This window comes from Bos indicus, chromosome 1, assembly GCF_029378745.1.
Source record: "Bos indicus isolate NIAB-ARS_2022 breed Sahiwal x Tharparkar chromosome 1, NIAB-ARS_B.indTharparkar_mat_pri_1.0, whole genome shotgun sequence".
NCBI lineage: Eukaryota > Metazoa > Chordata > Mammalia > Artiodactyla > Bovidae > Bos > Bos indicus.
Genome location: NC_091760.1, coordinates 65,700,799 through 65,726,118, shown reverse-complemented (window position 1 = coordinate 65,726,118; position 25,320 = coordinate 65,700,799). Strand labels below are relative to the sequence as shown.

At 39.7% G+C, this 25,320-nt stretch overlaps 1 protein-coding gene across 1 annotated transcript; it reads left to right on the top strand.

Moving 5' to 3' along the window:
* The first annotated feature begins 1,685 nt into the window (after positions 1–1,685).
* On the top strand, positions 1,686–25,320 carry LRRC58 (leucine rich repeat containing 58). Its single transcript, XM_019987594.2, has 4 exons — positions 1,686–2,309; positions 13,858–13,986; positions 15,345–15,622; positions 18,921–25,320. Exons 1-4 carry the CDS (start codon positions 1,810–1,812, stop codon positions 19,127–19,129), a joined length of 1,116 nt encoding a protein of 371 aa, XP_019843153.1. The 5' UTR covers positions 1,686–1,809; the 3' UTR covers positions 19,130–25,320.

Genomic DNA, 25,320 nt, shown 5'->3' with positions numbered 1-25,320 from the left:
GGGCAAGCATGCCATGCCTTTTCCCAGCTCCCTGTAACCCATCTCTCTTTCCCTAGATAATGCACCATGCTGACCATGCTGCCTCCTTTTCCCTTCACATTTCCTGGGGTCCCCATTGCCTCCATCACTGTAAAGGTTCACAAACCACTAAAGCTCTTTCACCTCCCAGGGAGTTTTCAGAACTCTCCAAGTTGACTGGACAGTATCAAGACCCACTAGATTATCAGGGATGCTGCTTTATTTAGACCCATTTGGCTTCAACAAAGTACCTGAGATAGAGTTCTTACTATGAACAATAGGGGGATCCTTCCATTACTCTCAACATAGCTTTAAAACTTTCTACCAGGTAGCTTCAGTCTCTGAGACTATTTTTGTCTTTCCCTCCTTAATTTCACTGATTTGTGATCTTAACTCTGTTTCTGAATCATATTTGAATTTTTTCTCATTTTATATTACATTCCTGTAAGTTTATTTTTATCACAGGCACATTCACATTTTTAAGAGCATAATACTGTATTAAATATTTGCAATTTTCACGTATTAGGTTCCTGCTGTGATGTAATCTTGATCCAAAGTAAGGACAGTCTAATTTTTAAAAGGGCCCTTTCGAAACAGGTTTCAAATTCATTAGGTTTTAAAAACACAAATGACTGGCAAGAAAAAAGTTACTTTATTCTCCTTTTCAGGAAGAAAGCAATTTAATGGAATTGGTTATACACAATCTTTTAACACTTCTATGCATAAACTTTGTAAAAAATACACTAAATATTTTTATTTCTATTCATGACTTTCCAAAATTATAAAAAGCAATTTCAGAAAAGATTGAGTTTAGGGCCAGGCAGAAAATGCAAATTAGAAATACTGACTTAAAGCCAGAGTGTAGATTTTCACAGTTAAATTGTGGTTTTTGACCTGAAGTAAAACATCAATCTGGTGAAGGAAATGGCAATCCACAATGCTTTTGGCGTTCTTAAACTGATCAATTACTTCGAGCTGTCTGGAATTAACTAAAACTCCTCCATGGCTCCCCAGATTCATTTCCAGCTACTTCAATTTAAACCAAAAAACCAAGTACTTCTACAGCTAAAATGGCGAAAGGCCCTTATTTGATATACATTCCATTAAAAAATGCTGTAAGACAAGGAGGGCAAGGATTATCCATATTTTATGGGTGGAGAAACTGAAATTAAATCCCTTGTCCGAGGAAATAAGTCTATTTAAGAGCTGAACCCCAGGTAAGAACCTAAAGAGTTCTGACTTTCTAGTCCAGCTGCCTCCGCCCTTCAAAATCGTCTTGGTTAATCCCAGGACTTGAAATTCCTGGGCCTTGCAGTCACGGAGCTGAATCAAGACTACATTCCTGCGCGTTCGCTGAATCCCGCAGACCAGGGGCCCCACTCCTAAACTGGGTAGGAACCGAGAAGGCGGTGCACCGTGACGCGCGAACCCTCAAAGCGAAACAACTAAACTGTCCTCGACCCCGGGGGCAGGTCAGCCGACGCCAAAGACTATAAAGCGTGGCTGCCTACACACTGCCGGATTCCTAGGGTAACTAGGTAGCGCCGAGGAGGCCGGGTCTCCACCCCTGTCCGGCGCGCCCCGACAGCACCGCGCGCCGCGTGTCGCGTAAGGCGGAGCCTGGCCCCCGAGCGGCGCGCGCACCCCGCCGCCTCGCGTCGCGTGACTCGGCGGGGGCGCGCGGGGTTAGCGCCCGTCCGCGCCACTTCCGACGCAGCCCGAGGTTCAGGTTCCGGGGCGCCGCGGAGCTCCCGGCTTGTGGGTCGAGCGCGGCCCTCTGCGGCGGCCGGGATGGAGGAGGTTGGAGGGGCTGTGGCCACAGCCGGGGAGGCCGAACTGAACTTGTCTCGCCTCAGTGTGTCTCTCGAGACGCTGGAGTCGGAGCTGGAGGCGCGGGGCGAGGAGCGGCGCGGGGCGCGGGAGGCGCTGCTGCGGCTGCTGCTACCGCACAACCGTCTGGTGTCGCTGCCGCGGGCACTGGGCAGCGGCTTCCCGCACCTCCAGCTGTTGGACGTGAGCGGCAACGCGTTGACCGCGCTGGGGCCGGAGCTGCTGGCGCTGCGCGGCCTGCGCACGCTGCTGGCCAAGAACAACAGGCTTGGCGGGCCGGGCGCCTTCCCCAAGGGCCTGGCTCAGTCGCCGCTCTGCCGCAGCCTCCAGGTGCTTAACCTCAGCGGGAACTGCTTCCAGGAGGTGCCCACCTCGCTGCTGGAGCTGCGCGCGCTGCAGACCCTCAGCCTCGGCGGCAACCAGCTTCAGAGCATCCCGGCCGAGATCGAGAACTTGAGGAGGTGAGCGGGTGCCTTCCTGAGAGTAGGGAGGCCCGGGACGGGGTCCGGGAGCTCCAGAGTCCCCCACCTGGTCTTGGCGCCGTGGGGTCACGTACTCATCTTAGTCCAGGCTCTTTTTGAACTCTTTAACTGCGAGTACTGCCCTGCCAACTCGTGGAGGTGGAGTGAAGATCTAAGAAGGTCATGGATGTGAACGCAGCGTTTGATTTGTTGTGTTTGTCCTGTGCAGATTTTCAAGACAGTTTTTCTTTCGTCTTTCTGGGGTCTGGGGGAGTGATCGAACCGAGCACACACTCTAACAAATGTAAATCCGCGGTTATCACTTCTTTACTCCGAAGTCTTGGGTGGTTTTCCATGCCTATAAACCAATGTTTGTGTTTTTTAGCATGACATACCAGGTACTCGGAGCTGATCCTTGCTTGTCACTACATTTCCTGCTCCATCCATCCTCTCTGTAGCGATACCAGCAATTTGTGGTTTTGTGGTATTCCAATATTTGTGGAGTTCACTAATCTGTGCGCTTTACTTTGTAGGCACTGACTAAATATGTGTTGAATGGGTACAGTGCCTCTGAACTGCTGTTCCCTTTGTCTGGAATGTTGCTTGCACTTTGGCAAACTCCTGTTCATCCTTCAAAACTTGTTTTGAAGGCCACTTGTTTCCTTCCTTTACTGCTTCCTGGACAACAATGAGTTATTGTCTGAACTGTACTTCTTTTGTACGTCATGCACCCTGCCATTGCACTTAACCTTACTGATTATAACTCCGTGTTTACAGATCTGCCTCATTGACTGGATTATTCAGTAAATATATGTTGAATTAAATGGAAGAAGGAAGCAGAGAAGTAACAAAAGTCCCTTAAATAAAGTGAGAAATGAAGCAAGAGTAAGTGTTTTGTCCAAAGTGAAAGAAAAGTAACTACTGTCTGTAAAGTATTTTTGCATCTTTTGTTGAGTTTTCTGAGATAACTAGATATTAGAGCTCAGAGTCAAAGGGACTTCAGAGTTCAGTGTAGTGAAAAAACACTGACGTGAGAATAAGAACTCCTGGTGTCCCAAGTTTAGGCAAGTCATTTAACATATCCTGACTATAGTTTCCTAATCTGCAAAGGAAAGCGTTTGGACAAGATGTCCCTTTGTTTACTCACCAGCAGATTTTTATGAGGTGCCTACCCTGTGTCAGGCACTGTCCTAGGTTCTGGGGATACAGTGATGAAAGGGATCCTGCCCTCCTGGAGCATTGTAACAGAGGAGAGGTTAAACAGCTGTTAACTGCATTATCTAATGACAATTGTTACAAGTTTTGTGAAGAAGTAGGAGTGAGTTGAAATGAAGTAACTTAGTTTGGTTTGAGCAAGTAACTTTGAGATGAGCTTTTAAAGGTAGAGTTACACTGCAGATGGTGACTGCAGCCATGAAATTAAAAGACGCTTACTCCTTGGAAGGAAAATTATGACGAACCTAGATAGCATATTCAAAAGCAGAGACATTACTTTGCCAACAAAGGTCCGTCTAGTCAAGGCTATGGTTTTTCCAGTAGTCAGGTATGGATGTGAGAGTTGGACTGTGAAGAAGGCTGAGGGCCGAAGAATTGATGCTTTTGACTTGTGGTGTTGGAGAAGACTCTTGAGAGTCCCTTGGACTGCAAGGAGATCCAACCAGTCCACCCTAAAGATCAGTCCTGGGCGTTCTTTGGAAGGACTGATGCTAAAGCTGAAACTCCAGTACTTTGGCCACCTCATGCGAAGAGTTGACTCATTGGAAAGACTCTGATCCTGGGAGGGATTGGGGGCAGGAGGAGGTGGGGACAACAGAGGATGAGATGGCTGGATGACATCACCGACTCGACGGACGTGAGTCTGAGTGAACTCCAGGAGTTGGTGGTGGACAGGGAGGCCTGGCGTGCTTCGATTCATGGGGTCGCAAAGAGTCGGACACGACTGAGCCACTGAACTGAAATGAACCAGGAGTTCACCAGGAGAGAATGGGATGGGATCAGTCCAGGTTGTAGGAACAGTGCACATGAAAACCCAGAGGCAAGAAGGACTGAAGGCCGAAACATTGAAAGGAGGACATTGTACTAGAGCATAGTGAGAAAGTAAGCAACAGGAAAGGTGGCAAATATAAATTTGGACCAGATCCTAGGCCATGTCGTAACTTGAAGGCCATGGTAAAGCTTGGATTTTATTTGAAGTACACCTGAGTTTTATAAAAGCAGGGCTGTCTTGTTGCTGTGCAGGAATAGAGTGGGGAACAAATAGAGAGCCAAGAAGAGTCTTTGAGGGCTGGTTGGAGGGAGTCTCTTCTAGTAGAATGAGAGATGATGGTAGCTTATACTAGGGTAATGCTAGAAATAGAAGAGTTGGAGAGGAATTTAAATGTAAAATTGTCAGACCTTGTTCTTTCTAATTTTGATGTTATGTAGTTGCAACATTCTCATTTGAATTTTTTTAAACATACTAAGGAAAACTCAGGATAAATATTATTTCCATCACATGGGGGAAAAGATAGGCAAAAGTCCCATTTTTTTTAATACTTACAATGCAGCAGACCTTGTGGTAGGTCCTCTGAATATGCTTTTTAAGTCTCACAATTAAAATCTCACAATTAAAATCTCACAAATAGAGACACTAGTTGAATGTAGGCTGAAAGGGTCATGTAGAAATGCTGTATATACTCTTAGAAGAAGAGACAGCCTAGGCAATTGGCCTGATTCACCCTCTTCTCTTTACAGATGAAGAAACTGAGACTTAGTATCAGTGATTTGCTTGAGGCCAAATAGTGACAGTGAGATTCATATGATTCAATCCTCGTAGGCTGCTTATTACTTACTACTGAAATAATATATTAAAGCTTCAAAAAAGGAGAGGCAGAGCTTCGGTTACTCAAACCCTAACTGACGTACCTGCCCAAGAACACCATTTTCTCTTAGAATATACATGGGCTCCCTCGATCTCATTGGTAACCTTGATGTATTTTGTGTATTGGGCTAAGTTGCTTTTAAAACCAAATGAGGTGTTTCTGGATACTTGGAATATATCTTCCCTCTTTAACAATGTAAAAAATAATGCAGAGTGTATAATCCATGTAAAGGTTCCCTTTTTCCCCACCTTCCATCCTTCCAGGAAGGAATAACAAGTAAACAGTCCTGGCTTAATTGTTGGATTTGACCCTCCAGATTTAGCAGGTTATCTTGATGTGTGTTTCCTATACTCAATTGATCCTAGTGATACAGTTTTTAAAAAGTGGTTTCTAAATGATGACTTTGAAGAGTAACAAATAAGTAGAAGGTGAAAATCCTGTTTTTATGATTAAATTCATTCCCCTGGAGTAAATTAGGCTCAGTGTGAATCATGAGGTTGTAGATGTAGATTCTTTCCATCAAAATATGAAGTTCTTATTCAACAAGTAGGTATAACTGTTCAGCTAATATATGGACAAACTTGGTTTTGTTCTTAAGTAGGTTAATTGTTGTTTTGACCATGACCTGTTTCACTATCTGCCTGATGTGGTTTTCAATCAGTCAGTCAGTCAGTTCGGTTGCTCAGTCATGTCTGACTCTTTGTGAACCCTGGACTGCAGCACCCCAGGCCTCCCTGTCCATCACCAATTCCCAGAGTTTACTCAAATTCATGTCAGTTGAGTCAGTGATGCCATCCAACTGTCTCATCCTCTGTCGTCCCCTTCTCCTTCTGCCTTCAATCTTTCACAGCATCAGGGTCTTTTCAAATGAGTCAGTTCTTCGCATCAGGTGGACAAAATATTGGAGCTTCAGCATCCGTCCTTCCAGTGAATATTCAGGACTGATTTTCTTTAGAATGGTTGGATCTCCTTGCAGTCCAAGGGACTCTCAAGAGTCTTCTCCAATACCACAGCTCAAAAGCATCAATTCTTTGGCCCTCAGCTTTCTTCACAGTCCAACTCTCACATCCATACATGACCACTGGAAAAACCATAGCCTTGACTAGATGGACCTTTGTTGGCAAAGTAATGTCTCTGCTTTTGAATATGTTATCTAAGTTGGTCATAACTTTCCTTCCAAGGAGTAAGCGTCTTTTAATTTCATGGCTGCAGTCACCATCTGCAGTGATTTTGGAGCCCAAAAAAAGTCTGACACTATTTCCACTGTTTCCCCATCTATTTCCCATGAAGTGATGGGACCAGATGCCATGATCTTAGTTTTCTGAATGTTGAGCTTTAAGCCAGCTTTTTGACTCTCCTCTTTCATTTTCATCAAGAGTCTCTTTAGTTCTTCTCTTTTGGCCATAAGGGTGGTGTTATCTGCATATCTAAGGTTATTGATATTTCTCCCAGCAATCTGGATTCCAGCTTGTGCTTCATCCAGTCCAGCATTTCTCATGATGTACTCTGCATATAAGTTAAATAAGCAGGGTGACAGTATACACCCTTGATGTACTCCTTTTCCTATTTGGAACCAGTCCTTTGTTCCATGTCCAGTTCTAACTGTTGCTTCCTCACCTGCATACAGATTTCTCAAGAAGCAGGTCAGGTGGTCTGATATTGCTTTCTCTTTCATAATTTTCCACAGTTTATTGTGATCCACACAATCAAAAGGCTTTGGCATAGTCAATAAGGCAGAAATAGATGTTTTTCTGGAATTCTTGCTTTTTCTATGATCCAGCAGATGTTGGCAATTTGATCTCTGGTTCCTCTGCTTTTTCTAAAGCCAGCTTGAACATCTGGAAGTTCATGGTTCACATATTGCTGAAGCCTGGCTTGGAGAATTTTGAGCATTACTTTACTAGCGTGTGAGATGAGTGCAATTGTGCAGTAGTTTGAGCATTCTTTGGCATTGCCTTTCTTAGGGATTGGAATGAAAACTGACCTTTTCCAGGTGGCTTTAGAAATTAAAAATATGAGAATTGTGATAGAAATAAAAACTAAATATTAATGTCCTGGAATGTTTTGAAGCTACCATGCAATAGGTTGATATCTTACAAAAGAGATGACTCAACCAGATGATAAATAGAATGCAGTAAAATTTAAATCAAAACTCTTTACCCTATTTAGAGTCACATACTGAGTTTTTTCTGGCTCTCAATTCTTCCTTCTGACTTCTTTCTTTCAATGCCTTCAGTTCAGTTCACTCAGTCATATCCGACTCTTTGCGACCCCATTGAACCGCAGCACGCCAGGCCTCCCTGTCCATCACCAACTCCCGGAGTTCACTCAGACTCACGTCCATTGAGTCGGTGATGCCATCCAGCCATCTTCTCCTCTGTCGTCCTCTTTTCCTCCTGCCCCCAATCCCTCCCAGCATCAGAGTCTTTTCCAGTGAGTCAACTCTTCACATGAGGTGGCCAAAGTACTGGAGTTTCAGCTTCAGCATCATTCCTTCCAAAGAAAACCCAGGGCCGATCTCCTTCAGAATGGCCTGGTTGGATCTCCTTGCAGTCCAAGGGACTCTCAAGAGTCTTCTCTAACACCACAGTTCAAAAGCATCAATTCTTCGGCGCTCAGCTTTCTTCACAGTCCAACTCTCACATCCATACATAACCACTGGAAAAACCATAGCCTTGACTAGACGAACCTTTGTTGGCAAAGTAATGTCTCTGCTTTTGAATATGCTATCTAGGTTGGTCATAACTCCCCTTCCAAGGAGTAAGCATCTTTTAATTTCATGGCTGCAGTCACCATCGGCAGTGATTTTGGAGCCCTAGAAAATAAAGTCAGCCATTGTTTCCACTGTTTCCCCATCTATTTCCCATGAAGTGATGGGACCAGATGCCGTGATTTTCGTTTTCTGAATGTTGAGCTTTAAGCCAAGTTTTTCACTCTCCTCTTTCACTTTCATCAAGAAGCTTTTTAGTTCCTCTTCACTTTCTGCCATAAGGGTGGTGTCATCTGCATATCTGAGGTTACTGATATTTCTTCTGGCACTCTTGATTCCAGCTTGTGCTTCTTCCAGTCCAGCATTTCTCATGATGTACTCTGCATAGAAGTTAAATAAGCAGGGTGACAATATACAGCTTTAACGTACTCCTTTTCCTATTTGGAACCAGTCTGTTGTTCCATGTCCAGTTCTAACTGTTGCTTCCTGATCTGCATATAGTCTGGGGCAAATACCAAAAAATGATTCCTCCATTTGTGTTTTTGCCTTTGAACATATAACGTACTTCAAAAGCCTGTGGTGAGTATTTGAAAATGATATAGTATGGACATGCTACCTCAGGAAAACAACTTTCTCAATCCAGAAGTGTATGATTCTTATGTTTCTGTGTTTTTCTTATTTTCTGTTTTCTGCATCTTTATGAACCAGTCTGTCTTACTTTAATTCCATCTCCCTGTTGCTGCTGCTACTGCTAAGTCGCTTCAGTCGTGCCCGACTCTGTGCGACCCCAGAGACGACAGCCCACCAGGCTCCCCTGTCCCTGGGATTCTCCAGGCAAGAACACTGGAGTGGGTTGCCATTTCCTTCTCCAATGCATGAAAGTGAAAAGTGAAAGTGAAGTCTCTTAGTCGTATCCAACTCTTAGCGACCCTGTGGACTTCAGCCTACCAGGTTCCTCGTCCATGGGATTTTCCAGGCAAGAGTACCAGAGTGGGGTGCCATCACCTTCTCTGCACACCCCTTCTACCTAGGATAAATCCTTGCTAAGGCCTGAAGATCCTCTGTAATCTGGCTTTCCCAGGCTACCTTTCTGACTTCCCCAGTCTCCACTAACCCCCCTCTGTTACCCTGATGTACCCACACTGGCTGTGTTGCTCTTTCACAGCACCCAAGCTTTTTTCCACCTCAGAGATTTGTACTCCCTCAGTCATTTCAATCAGATCTCCATTCAAGTGTCACCTCCTAAGGTAAACCTTTTTTGGCCACCCAGTGTACTCTACTGAGTGCAGAGTTCTGGAGAGAATAGCAAGGAGAGATAAGAACGCCTTCTTATATGAACAATGTAAAGAAATAGAGGAAATCAATAGAATGGGAAAGACTAGAGATCTGTTTGAGAAAATTGGAGATATCAGGGGAACTTTTCACGCAAGGATAGGCATGATAAAGGACAGAAATGGTAAGGACCTAACAGAAGCAGAAGAGATTAAGAAGATGTGGCAAAAATACACAGAAGAACAAAAAAGGTCCTAATGACCTGGATAACCATGATGGTGTGGTCACTCACCTACAGCCAGACATCCTAGAGTGTGAAGTCAAGCAGGCCTCAGGAAGCATCACTGTGAACAAAGCCAGTGGAGGTGATGGTATTCCAACTGAGCTATTTCAAATCCTAAAAGATGATGCTGATGATGCTATGAAAGTGCTGCACTCAATATGTCAGCAAATTTGAAAGCCCCTGTGATGGATTCATTTTGATATTTGGCAAAACTAATACAATTATGTAAAGTTTAAAAATAAAATAAAATTAAAAAAAAAAAAATTTGAAAGCCCCAGCAATGGCCACAGGATTGGAAAAGGTTTGTTTTTATTCCAGTCCCAAAGAAGGGCAATGCTGAAGAATGTTCAAGCTACCATACAGTTGTGCTCATTACACAAGATTATGCTTAATGTCCTTCAAGCTAGGCTTCAGCAGTATGTGAATTGAGAACTTTCACGTGTATAAGCTGTGTTTCAAAGAGGCAGAGGAACCAGAGATAAAATTGCCAACAATTGTTGGACCATGGAAAGAGCAAGGGAATTTCACAAAAGCATCTACTTCTGCTTCGTTGACTATGCTAAAGCCTGTGTGGATCACAATAAACTGTGAAAAATTCTTAAGGAGATGGGAGTACCAGACACCTAACCTTTCTCCTGAGAAACCTGTACGTGGGTCAGGAAGCAACAGTTAGAAATGGATATGCAACAACAGACTGGTTCAAAATTTGGAAGGAATGCAATAAGGCTGTATATTGTTACCCTGTTTATTTAACTAATATGCAGGGTACAAGCTGGAATCAGGATTGCCAAGAGAAATATCAACAACCTTAGATATGCAACCATTCTAATGGCAGAAAGTGAAGAGGAACTGAAGAGCCTCTTGATGAGGACGAAAGAGGAAAGTGAAAAAGCTGGCTTGAAACTCAACATTAAAGAAAAAAAAATAGGATCAATTGCACCCAGTCCTATCACTTCATGGCAAATAGAAGGGAGAAAAGTGCAAGTAGTGACAGATTTTATTTCTTGGGTTCCCAAATCACTGCAGATCGTGACTGCAATCATGAAATTAAAAAGACTCTTCTTCCTTGGATGGAAAGCTATGACAAAGCTAGAGACTATATTAAAAACAAAGACATCACTTTGCTGACAAAGGTGCATATAGTCAAAGCTATGATTTTTTTCCAGTAGTCATGTACGCATGTGAGAATTGGACCATAAAGAAGGCTGAGTCCCAAAGAATTGATGCTTTTGAATTGTGACGCTGGAGAAGACTCTTGAGAGTCCCTTGGACTGCAAGGAGATCCAACCAGTCAATCCTAAACGAATTCAACGTTGATTATTCATTGGAAGGACTGATGCTGAAGCTGAAGCTCCAATACTTTGGCCACCTGATGCTAAGAGCTGACTCACTGGAAAAGACCCTAATGCTTGGAAAGATTGAGGACAGGAGAAAGGGGCAACAGAGGATAAAATGGTTAGATAGCATCATCAACTCAAAGGACATGAGTTTGGACAGTGGAGCCTGGTGTGCTGCAGTCCTTGGGATTGCAGAGTTGGACACGACTTAGAGACTATAAACAATAACAATAGCATCTACAGTATCACTTCCATCACTGTCTGATTACCTCCATTTTCTTCATAGCACTTAAAACTGTCTGGCATAATATGTATACATTTATTGATTTACTTCTTCTTAAGGTCAAGAACTTGGTCTTATTTACACTATATACCCAGAACAGTACCTGGCACATGGTCAGTGCCTAGTTCATATTTGTTGATTCTATTATATAGTAATGTTATTCCATTTTAAAGAGGAAACTGAGAGATAATGAGATTAAGTAATGGGGACAAATTCTTATACTGGTAAATGGAGGAGCTACAATTAAATGATATCAGTTCAGTTCAGTCGCTCAGTCATGTCCGACTCTTTGCGACCCCATGAATCGCAGCACGCCAGGCCTCCCTGTCCATCACCAACTCCCGGAGTTCACTCAGACTCACGTCCATCGAGTCGGTGATGCCATCCAGCCATCTCATCCTCTGTCGTCCCCTTCTCCTCCTGCCCCCAATCCCTCCCAGCATCAGAGTCTTTTCCAATGAGTCAGCTCTTCACATGAGGTGGCCAAAGTACTGGAGTTTCAGCTTTAGCATCATTCCTTCCAAAGAAATCCCAGGGCCGATCTCCTTCAGAATGGCCTGGTTGGATCTCCTTGCAGTCCAAGGGACTCTCAAGAGTCTTCTCCAATACCACAGTTCAAAAGCATCAGTTCTTCGGCGCTCAGCCTTCTTCACAGTCCAACTCTCACATCCATTAAATGATATAAATATTAACAAAAATAAAACTGGTAGACAGTATTGATAATCAGAGGAAGTAGATTTTAAGGCAAAATGGATTAGAAGGAAGAATGAGAAATGCTTCATGTGAGTTAAGGAATGATGCAACAAGAAGTTAGAATAGTCATGAACCTGAATGGATCTTCAGTATAGCTTCCATATTTTGAGGAGAAAGAGAGCAAAAATTGACAAAACTCTGAAGGGAAGTTTCTTGGGTGGCTCAGTGATAAAGAATCTGCCTGCAGTGCAGAGGAGACTCAGGTTTGATCCCTGGGTCGGGAGGAGCCCCTGGAGGAGGATATGGCAAACCACTCCAGTATTCTTGCCTGGAGAATCCTATGGGTAGAGGAGCCTGGCAGGCTACAGTCCATAGGATCACAGAGAGTCAGACATGACTGAAGGAACTTAGCACACGTGTAAGATGCTCACACTAAAGGGAAGTAGAAAGACCATGGTTCTAATAGAAAGTTAACCATCGGAGTAAGAAGGTGAAATCATGAGAGACTATAAAAAATTTGAATTGCACAATTAACAAGCTCAATCCTAATAGCTCCACATTCTTTTTACACATATAAAATGTGAACAAATGCTGTAGGCCACAGAAGCACAAGGTTATGCAGAACATATATTTAACAACAACAAAACTCCCAACAAATTAATAAGAGAAAGCCGTATAACCCATGAGAAAAACAGGTAAAGGATAGGAAGAGGCTGTTTTCTAAAAATGTACAAATGGCTCCAAACACAAAAAGATGCTAAACTTCACTAATAATAAGAGAAGATTACAAGTATAGAATGGTATCATTTTTCACACCGGCCAAGTAATAAAAAAAAAAAATTAAATAGGAAAAAAAGAGGGATAAAGCAGGTGATGATAGTAAGTATTGGCGGGGCTGTAGGGTAATGAGTGCTCTTAAATGCTAATTTAGATTGTAATTCACTATAACTCTGCAGGGTAATTTGTTTTTTTCTTTTAACATTATAGCTTATACCCTAAAATCTGCCACTGCTCAGGTCCTTCCCCTGGAACTCTGATTTAGTGGATCTGAATGGGGTCTGGCTTTTAAAGCTTTAAAAGTATCCAAGTTAATTCTTAACCTGGAAATTTGGGTAACAGTTGAGTAGACTTATTTTTCCCTGCATTTAAAGTTGTCTTAAAAGAATGATAGTGTCTACTGAGTTAGCAGATATAGCAGGAAATACAAAATAGTAATGGAAAAGCTCTGTATGTATACATTTTAGGTATATAGTAAGAACTGATTCTGCTACCTCTGCTACCTCTGCTCCCCCTGCTCCAGAAGGTTTTGGAGAGAGCCTGTCTACCAGTCATCACCACAAGGAGTAGCAGTACATTTTGGTGCAATATATGCTGTGTCTAAAATATTGTTAGCATTATTAGATGATTAACTGGAACTTTAATTTCATAATAGTGGTTCAGTTTTGCATAATTTGTTTAGTTAGCCTCTGAAGTTTACAGTTACTATCATAAGAGCAAAGAAGAAATATAAACTTAAGTGTGTCTTTCCATTCTTCAGTGGAATGATAATGTATTGAATCCAAACCCACCAGCATATAATACAGGGCTCCTGTAATCTGGCCTTTCTCCAGCTGTTCTCTGGGTTCCTCAACATGAATTCTTTTATGTGTCAAAAGGTGTACTTGTTATCCCGTAAAAACCCTCTTTCCAACCTGAAGTTCCCCTTTCCTGCTATCCTAAATGGGCTAAATTCATAATCCAGCTGAAGTCACAATACTTTTGGGAGCCTTTCTAATCAAAACTAATGTCCTTTTATTATTTCTCTACTTGTTAAACCTTTTATTGTTTCTCTATTTATATCATTTATGGATTGGTCTGCTCATTTTGATATTTTAATCATGTTATGCTTATTTGATGCCTTATTTTGCATTTAATTATAATACTATCTCACGTTGGTGTGTCTTGTTTGTTTACCTACAATAGGAGCTCCCTGAAGATTGCATTCTTCCTTCAAAGACTGTATAGACAAATCCTGAATAAAACATTTGCTGAATGGATAAATGATACGTGTTCATTTTAATAAAGACAATGAGGTACTTGTCCAACTTTTTTTTTCATTTATTTTTGCAGTTTAGAGTGTTTATATCTGGGAGGAAACTTCATCAAAGAAATACCACCAGAATTAGGAAATCTGCCTTCTCTAAATTACTTGGTATTATGTGACAACAAAATCCAGAGTGTGCCTCCTCAGCTTTCACAGTGAGTATTTTTGGGAGTTATGTGTACACACACATCTGTGCCTAGGAATTACTGTCCAGCGTTCACCCACATGGTTTGTATGTGGAAAAGAATTAAGTGTTATCAAAGTAAATGATACAGAAAGCTCTGAGGTATGCTGTGAATTGGGTTGCTTATTTTTAATTTTACTTTTGAATGCTCTGACATATTCCTCAAAATTACTCAGCCTCTTTTCTCTTTTTAAAATTTATTATTTTAAAAAATTTTATTGAAGTATAGTTGATTTACAGTGTTGTGTTAAGTTCTGCTGTACAGCAGAGTGATTCAGTTATACGTATGTATGTATTCTTTTTCATATTCTGTTATGGTATATCAAAGGATATTGAATGTAGTTCATTGTGCCATACAGTAGGACATTATTGTTTATCTTGTATGTAACAGTTTGTATCTTCTAAGCCTAAACTCCCAATCCTTCTTTCCCCTACTCCACTTCTCCTTGGCAGTCAGAAGTGTGGTTTCTAGTCTGTGAGTCTATTTCTGACTCATAGATATGTTTATTTGTGTTACATTTTAGATTCCACATGTAAGTGATATCATATGGTATTTGTCCTTCTCTTCCTGACTTCCTTCACTTAGTATGATAATCTAGGTCCACCCATGTAACTGCAGAAGGCATTATGCCATTCTTTTTATGGCTGAGTAGTATTCCAGTGTGTGTGTGTGTGTGTGTGTGTGTGTACATCTTCTTTATCCATGCGCCTGTGGATGGACATTTAGATTGTTTCCACATATTGGCTGTTGTAAATAGTGTTTCTGTGAAAATAGCGGTACGTGTATCTTTTTGAATTGTAGTTTTGTCTGAATATATGTTTAGGAGTGGGATTGCTGGATCATATTACAGGTCTGTTTTTAATGTTTTGAGGAACTTCCATGCTGTTTTCCATAGTTGTTGAGCCTCTCTTCTGTAATCAAAAATAGGGTATTACTTTGGCGTAGGTTCCCCAAGGTTTTATGGAATTTTGTTGACTCATATTTGCTATGTAGCATTCACACTCAGTGAGATAATGTGAAGGAGCTTGATTCCTGTTGCATTTGAAATCTTTGCTTTTTTAGGTATCTGAATGATAAAGCATGCCAAAAAAAAAAAAAAAGCCTTCACATCTAGTATTTATATCAGCTAACACAGAATACTTTCTAAGTATTTGGAGCTTTTTAAGATTCCATGACATACACAAATTTGGGTTCTAATTTAGTTTCAGCATCTTTTAATTTTAGTTGAATTGATACTAACCTTAATGGCTCATTCTTATGGGGACACTTAACTTTCTGAGTAGTGACCTCACTTACGGCTGTTCATTTTTGTATTGCCTTCATTCTAGGTTGCATTCACTTCGTTCCCTTAGTCTTCACAATAACTTGCTGACATACCTGCCTCGAGAGATCCTCAACCTTATTCATTTGGAAGAACTGAGTTTGCGAGGGAACCCACTGGTTGTTCGTTTTGTTAGAGATTTAACCTATGATCCTCCAACTCTCCTGGAGTTAGCTGCACGGACCATTAAAATTCGAAATATTTCCTACACTCCCTATGATCTTCCTGGGAATCTTCTTAGATACTTGAGTTTAGCCAGCAATTGTCCAAACCCAAAGTGTGGAGGTAAGTTAATTGTGTCCTGTTACCCATTCATTTAGTTACTTTTAAATTAATGATCTAAATGTTGTTATAATTAGCTGTCTTCTTTCAGAAAAAGGTAGTTTTTCTCTGTTTGTTTGCTTTATCTTTTCACCCTTTTACCAGATAGTGAGACATTTCACCCTCTCTGTGTTCCTTCCTTCCTCCCTCCCTCTCTTCTTTCTTTTCTTATTTCTTCTTTTCATGGTACTTTCAAATTCATACACAAGGCAAAAAAGTCTTATCCTGTCATGGAACTATCATTGGATAAGCTAAATTGGTAATAAGAGGGGAAACACAAAACATAAATAGTTCTAAATGCTTTAGAAGAGTCTCTAAAATGTTTAGCTACCTTTCATATTTATTTGAAGGACATTTTTTTAGACTCAGCATTCTGAGTATCAGGTACCTTTGTAAAGTATAATTCAAAATGTATGAGAATAGGATGAACATGTCCCAATTTCAGAATTTATCTTGGAATTCCATATTCTTTTAAATTCATGATTCAAATTTCTTGAGTTTAGAGCATTTGGAGAGAATTGAATAATGTAATGTAACTCAGAGTAAAGTAGGAATCCAAAATACTATTGGAAATCATAGAAGGGAGAGAGTACCTTTATTAGATCTGGAAAAGATGAGACAGTTCTTGAAACATGAGTTGAATTTTGATATGGTTTGATTGAGGATAGAAAACTTTTCAGCTGGAGAGAGTAAAATTGGGAACAAAAGCAAAAAAATGTCGGATGAGTAACAATTTGACTGAAATGTACAGTTAAAGGAGTAACGAGAGACGAGTAAAACGTACATTGAGGCCAGGTTATGAAGGGCCTGAAGCGCCAGGGTGTTTGGAGTGGAATCTGTAAATGATAGCAGGTCAGTTTATTTTGTCTCCCTCATAAAAGACTTTTTTTTTTTTTTAAATCCAACTTAATAGGGGTACAGGAAGCTTTTTATTATTGTAGGATAAATGTGGATGCCAGGAAAATGCTGCATAAATATGATCAGAGCTGAGGTTTCCCCGGGCTCTCAAGGTCCTATTATGCCTTGAAAACTTACAAGGTTAAAAAGAAAGAAGGTGACTTAAGTTTCTCAAAGAATATTAAAGGTCAAAAGGATACTAATAGTTTAAAAAAAAGAAAAATGACACTGCTTTGGGCCATTTCTGGGCACTTATTCTTAGAAGTGCTAGCAATCTTAGAGATTGCTGTGCCAAGTTAGAAGTGCTTTTGGTTTTCTCTGGTTCTCCTTTCCAAGTTGACTTTAACAGTGGCAAGAGACAACACTCACACCAGGCCCTCAGGCTTAATAGTCTATATCTAATCTCTTTGAATTTATCCTTCCCTGGTGGCTCAGATAGTAAAGCGTATGCCTACAATGCAGGAGACCCGGGTTCAATCCCTGGGTCGGGAAGATCCCCTGGCGAAGGAAATGGCACCCCACTCCAGTACTCTTGCCTGGAAAATCCCATGGACTGAGGAGCCTGGTAGACTACAGTCCCTGGGGTTGCAAAGAGTCAGACATGACTGAGCAACTTCACTTTCTTTCTTTTCTAGAAATTGACCTCTACAAGAATTCTCCTCTCTCTCTTAAATATCTTCTTAATGAGTTCTTTAGTATACTGCTATGTTATTTATCTTAGGAACAAAAATACTTTTTACATTATTAGCTTAAAGTTTGAGATAATAATCTGAAATGAACCATTGACATTTTCCCCCTCAGATTTGCAAAGAGTCGGGCACGACTGAGTGACTTCACTTTCACTTTCATAAACAAAAGTAATTTTTCATTTTGTGAGATAATTTGTCTTTGTATAGTCTGGAGATCTTACAAATGACAAGATAGTATTATACTGTTTTATAATGGGCTCCCTGGTGGTTCAGTGATTAAGAATCCTCCTGCCAGTGCTGGAGATGCAAGAGATGCAGGGTCAGTCCCTTGGTGGAAAAGAACCTCTAGAGAAGGAAATAGCAACCCACTCCAGTGTTCTTGCCTGGGAAATCCCATGGATAGAGGAACCTGGCGGGCTACAGTCTATGGGGTCGCAGAGTCAAATGCAACTTAGTGACTAAACAACAGCAACTCTATAATGCTTAATTTTATAAAGGCTTTATTACTTCTATCTGTTTTAGAAGCTAGCACATTATGGGGACTTATTGTTAATATTGATTGATCAGTTTACAGAATTGGTCCACTTTCCTATATTGTTCAAAGTAACATACTATGAATTTCCCTTTTTAAACTATCAGTTATACTGACTTACTACAGGATCACAAAATCAGAAAGTCAATGGAGAAATAACAGAAGAAAAATAAATAGGAGAAAAGTTATCCTTTGCTTGGACCATATCTTTTTATTTTGGTCCCATATGTTATATACAGAGTAGTTGGTGTCAGAGGAATCTTAGGTAGAGTGTAAAGGTTGAGATTCTTCTCCAGAGAGGTGATGGGACCCAGGGTTCTAGGTGTTCCAATTATATTGCAGCTGTTGTGATAGCCTTCATAGTTAGAGACGTGCAGGAGGAGGAGCAGCTGGAAGCCCACGACACAGCAGCCTCTGCTTTCCTGTCATCACTAGCTGTATTTTTACTTAGCTGAAGGGCCACAGATCAGGAGCACTAAATTAGGCATCAGAAAAGCTAATTACTAGTTTCAGTCTGTGTCACAGTATATAATAGCATGAAAGTCAGGTGAGATCAGTAGTGAAACAACTTTGAAGCTGTATAGTTAGACCCTGTGGAGATATGATGGCATTTGGTTAACTTTTAATTTTTCCTTCTCATTATATAAGGACAGGGGTACCAAAAATCATCTCCTTTATGCAAATTTTGGGTATAATAATTAATTCTTTAAGATCATTATCAAAGGAGTTTTGTGTGTGTGTGTGGTTTTTTTTTTTTCCTTTTTTTAAGTTCCTTGACTGTAGGGTAGTACCACGGAGTGGCTTGGGGGATGGAGAAAGGGCACTTTAGGTATCCTATAATCTCCATCAGCCACTGTCCACCAAGTCACCAGAGACAACAAGCTGAGTCAACAGTGTCCTTTTAACGTCAGCTGCCTTTAAAGTAAATCTCCTGACCTTTTCTTTGCAGTCAGATGGATATCTCTAAGACCTTCCAGTATTTCTATTAACAACTATGGAAGCAGCCACTACCTCTGCTTAAGATTCTCAAAAAAGAAGACTAAGATATTTTTTCAGAGTGATGAATATAGGATTAAAAAAGAAACCGTGGCTCTTTGCTTTGCTTTGTAATGATTACTTTGTACTTATTCTTCCTTCTCTCCAGGAGTCTACTTTGATTGCTGCGTTAGACAGATTAAATTTGTGGACTTCTGTGGGAAATACCGCCTCCCTCTGATGCACTACCTGTGTTCGCCAGAATGCTCTTCCCCTTGCAGTTCTGCCTCTCACAGCTCCACATCCCAGAGCGAATCCGACTCAGAAGATGAAGCTAGTGTGGCTGCACACAGAATGCAGAAAGTTCTTCTTGGCTGAAAAGGGTGCAGGGTGGTTGAAGCACTAAAAGACTGAGCAGAGGTGGTTAGAAAAGAGGATGGACTTTGAGGTTCACTAGAAACTGTATCTTAAATGTCCATGACATAGTTGGAGATTTTGTGTTTCTCGCCATTCAGCAGGAAGAAGCCCAGTTCCGTGTTTGGATTCTTGGAATATAGTTCGCTCTGAATGGCAGTTTCAAATTTAGCTGATTGTTTGCAGTTTGCAGGCTTTGCATGAATCACACAGCAGAATGGAACATTCTGCAGAGCAGTACTATAATAAACCACCAGTGCTTTGGCTTGTGACAGTTGACATGAAGGTAGAAATTATCGCAGCTGTAATTTTTACCAGTGTTGTCCTGAGTTTAGGTTGAACCTATACCATAACAGGATTAACCCTCCTTTCTTGTATTGCTCATATGTCTAGATTACAGTTTTTCAGATAAGCTCACAGATGGTTACATAGGACCTAAACCTTTCTCAGCTACTGATTGCAAAGGAAGGGATATAACTCTTATGTGGGGTTGTAAAACTCTTCAGTTCTTCTCCTTTGTTCTATGTGATTGTTGTTATCCTTGTATAATCCAGCAGTGACTGTAATAGTGCCTTAATCATAACAAGAATTTAGAAATTTATTCAAGAAGTGATACCAGAGCAGCCTATAACCTGACATACTATGCAGAATGGTTTAAAATATGCTTTAACAAAGCTAGGTAAACAAATGTATATCTGACATCTGAGCTCATAGCCACCTTAACTTCATTTTTGTCTAAACAAATCACTTTTATACTTAATGGGGAGCCAACCAGCTTGAACTTAAGAAAGAATAATAGGTTTTGACGGAAAAATCTATCAGATTTCTTTCAACAGAAAAGAGATACTAGATAGGAAACTTCTTTATATCTTGCATTAAAGGAACAGGAGAATGATTTTAAAGGTTTAAGGAATCCACTGTGGCTCCTTTGCCTGTGTGTGAAAGGGCTTTCTTGGTGGCTCAGGTAGTAAACAGTCTGCTTGCAATGCAGAAGATCCTGGGTTTGATCCCCAGATCGGGAAGATTTCCCTGGAGAAGGGAATGGCAACCTACTCCAGTATTCTTGCCTAGAGAATTCCATGGACAGAGGAGCCTAGTGGGCTACAGTCCATGGGGTCACAAAGAGTCAGATATGACTTTGCCTGTGTGTACTGAACTGTAACTTCCTCCAATTTTAAAGAAAAACTAGAGAAACATGACAACAAGTGAAACAAAACTGGGCACAGCAGTCATTGTTTTTACACAGTAGAACAGTTTTTAAAACAAGTTTAACCATGGAGTACTTTTTGAAAATAATATATTGATAAAATATTTTAAATGTATTAATACAGCCTTAAAATATAGCAGAGAAATGGTTTCACATATTGCCAGTAGAAATGACCAAATTTTTATTAACCTAGTATGCAGTAAATGGAGAAGGCAATGGCACCCCACTCCAGTACTCTTGCCTGGAAAATCCCATGGACGGAGGAGCCTGGTAGGCTGCAGTCCATGGGGTCGCTAAGAGTCGGACACGACTGAGCGACTTCACTTTCACTTTTCACTTTCATGCATTGGAGAAGGAAATGGCAACCCACTCCAGTGTTCTTGCCTGGAGAATCCCAGGGACAGAGGAGCCTGGTGGGCAGTCATCTCTGGGGTTGCACAGAGTCGGACATGACTGAAGCGACTTAGCAGCAGTATACAGTAAAAACTAATAGTACAACTATAAGTTGACATTGTAATATAAAATACACAGCACACATTAGCAATCATTAGATAACTTACTTGTAATAACATAATAGTTTGTTGGAGAATATTACCTGTAGAGTAAGACACAGTCCTGAAACACATTGGAACATCAGATGATCTCCCTTCTGACTTCTGGCATTCATGACTGGGCACACCTTTTCTTGTATAATAATGATATGTACATATGTTAGGTTTTTGTCATATATATATATTTTTTTTTTATTTTAGAAGAGAATATACCGTAGGATAGTTTGTTTGTTATATGTTAATTCATGAAACATCATGAAAGTTTCATGACTGCAGTTGTGAAACGCTGCTATGGAGTGAATCCCTTCACTCTGTTGTAATAAGATTCCTTTTTCCTTTTGATCCAGAAATTATGTATGTTTATAGAGTAATGTAGTATATTTCCACTGCCTAGCAAAGTAGTACATAGGTGATTATATCATAAAATGGAAGTAATAAAAAGTCTTTGTTTACGTTTCCATTTGAGCCACACAGCTGGGCTTCCCAGGTGGTGCTAGAGGTAAAGAACCCGCCTCCCAGTGCAGGGGACATAAGAGACGCATGTTCCATCCCTGGAGGAGAGCATGGTAACCCACTTCAGTATTCTTGCCGGAGAATCCCATGGACAGAGGAGCCTGGTGGGCTATGGTCCACAGGGTCGCAAAAGGTCAGATAGGGCTGAAGCGACTTAACATGCACGTAAACGACATACTGTTAATACAAAACTGAAAAATGACTTAGGCAGTGCCTAAGTGGCAAGGCCAAAGTGTTCTGTAAGTAAGAGATTTAGGTAAGATTCATAAAATATTTTCATAGAAAGTAAATAACGTATTCATAGTAAAAGACTAAAATTGATAGGAACAAAATTTTTCTGGCTGAAATTCTTTAGGTTTACTTCCTAATTCATTACCAGTTTGATTTAAGTAACAGCTTGGATAATTTTCTAATGTAGATATGGTACTTAACCGTGCCAGCTTCCAGGAAAGAAGATATTCTGATTGATTTTTTACAGACTTAACTCAGTCCAACCAGAAACAGTGTCTAGTCTTTGTTGCACAATATAGATGTATACATTGTATATAGCAAAATGTCTTACAGCAGAATGTTATATTAGTATGTATATTTGAAAATCTCTGATTAGTATACAGCTGTCTTTGGTTACTTTTACTGAAATCTACATTTTAGCTGTCAATTTTATCTCTCTCTTTTTTTTAATCTTGACTTAATCTTTTATAAGAGCTGCTAATAATTTCTAAGCTTTTCCCTGTTTCTTTTCTCTGTCTTCTTTGTTTTGGTAACTGATGGCTATAAAAATTAACCAGGAGTGAAATACAGTTCCAGAGTCATATAGCTAACTGCATATTTAAATTGATAGTGTCTCTAGGTGCTGAGTCACTTGTTTTTGTGTAAGTTTTTGATATTGCTCCACTTGGACAATTTTAATGACCAAAACTTAACGTGGATAAAGCTACTTAACCAAAGCATTCACAGCGGGGGAAGGAAGAGGGTAGGATGAACATTAATGTGTTTAGAATGGAATTCTTCATTGCAGGTTTGGAATTGAAATGAACATTCTCAGTCATGTTTATTCCTAGAATCCAGTTCTCTCAAGTGTCACCAAACTGAGCTGGTGAAATAGTCCTAGGATTTTAGGAAATAGGAAGATTAGGTAATAGAATGTTTTGCTTCCATGGTGCCAGGGATTGGCTGACCAAAGGACAAGCCAGTCCTGGTTCTCAGCATTCCCTGTATTTGTGTAGTAGAGGTAGATCTGAGGGTTACTGTTCGTATTTTACTTCTAAATGCTTGCTGATTTAGGAAGAGTCTCTTACTCTAAAATTCTTGATATTTGGAACTTTAAGTTAACAAATTTAAAAGTAAAGATGTGCATTATAAACTGTATCTCAAATTTGAGAAGTTTTTGGGTTAAATGTAGAGTTGAAAGCAGTCCGCACTAGTGCGGGGAAACACTGCAGACCAAGTCTACCATACATTGTAAATACCAGTTTTAAACAGAAGACAAGAAAGGCTGATTGCTGGAGTGTTAAGTGAAAGAAATCTTTTAAAACAACAAAGGACAGAGAAAGAGAAGTCACTTAGGGAGATCCTTCAGCCAAGAAAGTTTTTTAAAAATAAGATTAAATTTTGAAATTAAGTGGCCCACTAACTACCATCTGGAAGACTTTATCACAAAATTTCTTCAGCTTCTGCTAGTAGGAGATTGTCTACATTCCCCCATAATGCAGGGCCAGCAAATAATAGGATTTTCTTACAGCTAACCTTGGTCTTTCCAAAGGGAGAAAGTAATGCCTCATTAACCTGGAATTTGTGGTAACTTGGTTAGTGTTTACCTTTTCACTATATAAAAGAGAAAAGATACTAGGCAAATAATTAGTGCAAGTAAAGTTTGATCTTATAAAGCATCTTAGCAGTAGCTATGTATATAAAAAATTGTTCTAAATAAGACCCTTTGTTGGTAGAACTTGTTATCATAGTGTATATATGTAGTATATAAAATTAGTAAAGCTGCATTTATTTAGAAATACCTAATTTTTACCTGAATGAGAAGAAATGGTCTTCTCATCCAAAGTAGAGATTTTATTATGTCAGTATAAATATTTCTCCCCATTTAGTCCAAAATATTTTTGAAGTTGTGTTGAGTATTTAACAACAGTAAAGACTGCTGAGTAGGTTTTAGGCAACATGACCTGGGATCCATAGTTCTTATTTCCACTGTTTAGAAAGGTACTTGACCTTCACTGTTCTGTATTAAGCACTATAGTCTGTGTAACATTAATCTGATGAATTTAATAGCATCCAGTTTTGTATTTTATTATAGTCATGGTCTTTTTAAAGGTAGCAGTGCCTTCAGTTGTGCTTAGAAAGTGTGTGCCTTAAATCTCCCTTTCTAGAGCCAAAGTTTGGGGAACTGTGTCGTTAAGTTGTATGTGACAGTCTTGTGACCGCTTGCTTTTGAGTGAAAGGAGAATGACTGTGATCCTGAAGGGCTTCTTCCCCTAAAACCCAGGCCTAATGCCTATGAGTTTAGGGCTTCTGGAGATGGAATCCTAATCAGGCATACTATCACAGAAGGATTAGGGTCCCTGAAATAAAATCAGTGAAAAAGTATATTCTCTTTTCATATTACTTTATAAAGAAAATACATCTGCTACCAGTTCCTAGCCAATGCATATTAATAGCATCATATAAAGATATTAATAGCATCATATAAAGATATTATTAGTGTATTTTTTGCTTTATTTGTTATACCAGGTTAAAGGAGGAGTATGTTTTAATATTTTTACATGTAGATATCTGTGTTCTTTTTCTGTCTCTTGGTTCATATTTGCTAAGAATTGATGTAGAAAATAACAGTTGACTAACAACAAACATGACACATTATCAAACATTCACAGGGTAATATTGATTTGGGTGCTACTAGACTTTTAACTAGAACTTGTTTATCAGTCTCAGTTTATTGTAAGAGACAGTATTCAATCTACTTAATATTAAATTTGTTAGTATAATGAAGGTTATATACCATTATACCAGAAAGCCATGGTTGGAGAGACTATCTGCATTTACCAGAAGTTACTTTCTTCCTTTGGCTGTGAATAAACTGGGTAAAACTATTGTATTTTCAATTCCAGTTACAGGAAGAAGCCGGGGATAAGATTGACATCACTATTGCTGGTTCAACAGAAACATTACTAAATTGATTAGTTCTGTCTGCAACTAGTGTTTGAAGAGAATTCTTTCACTAACTTAAATGATTGGCATTGATATGTTATTGAAAAGGAGTATTAACCTCAACAATCACTTTACAACAGTCATGGAAAGACTTTTGTGTCTGTAATTGGTATCTGTTGCATTTCTGAGCCCACTTTGTATTCCTGAGAAACAAAAATATAATGGGAAGAATATTTTATATAACCAGTATTTTAACTTTTTATAAAGTTTGAGATTTTAAAGTATCAACAAAGGATATTGAAAATAAATGTACTTTTACTTTAAATTACATCTTATCATCTGAGTTCTTAATTTTCTGTATTTGAAATCTTCTGAATTAATATATCTATAGGTATATAGATGTTTAAAACAGTAGTAACAGTGTAACCAATGTGACTCAGTAATTGTATTTTATTTTCAAAACAAGTTACAGTTTATTGTATCAGATTTATATATTACCTGTAATGGTAAATGCTTTAATCAGAATATTTAAGCTAATTCAATTCTATACCTCCTTTCCCCTCACCCAGGACACACAAAAGAATGTGATCTAACATTAACCCTCTGTGTGAATTTTGCCTTATCAAACATTGTGCCTTATTTTGTTAAAAGTGTTTTGTTGGAATCTAACTCTGTATTCTGGAAAAGTAAAAGTCTTTTAATTGACAAGCATTTACTTAAAAATCTTA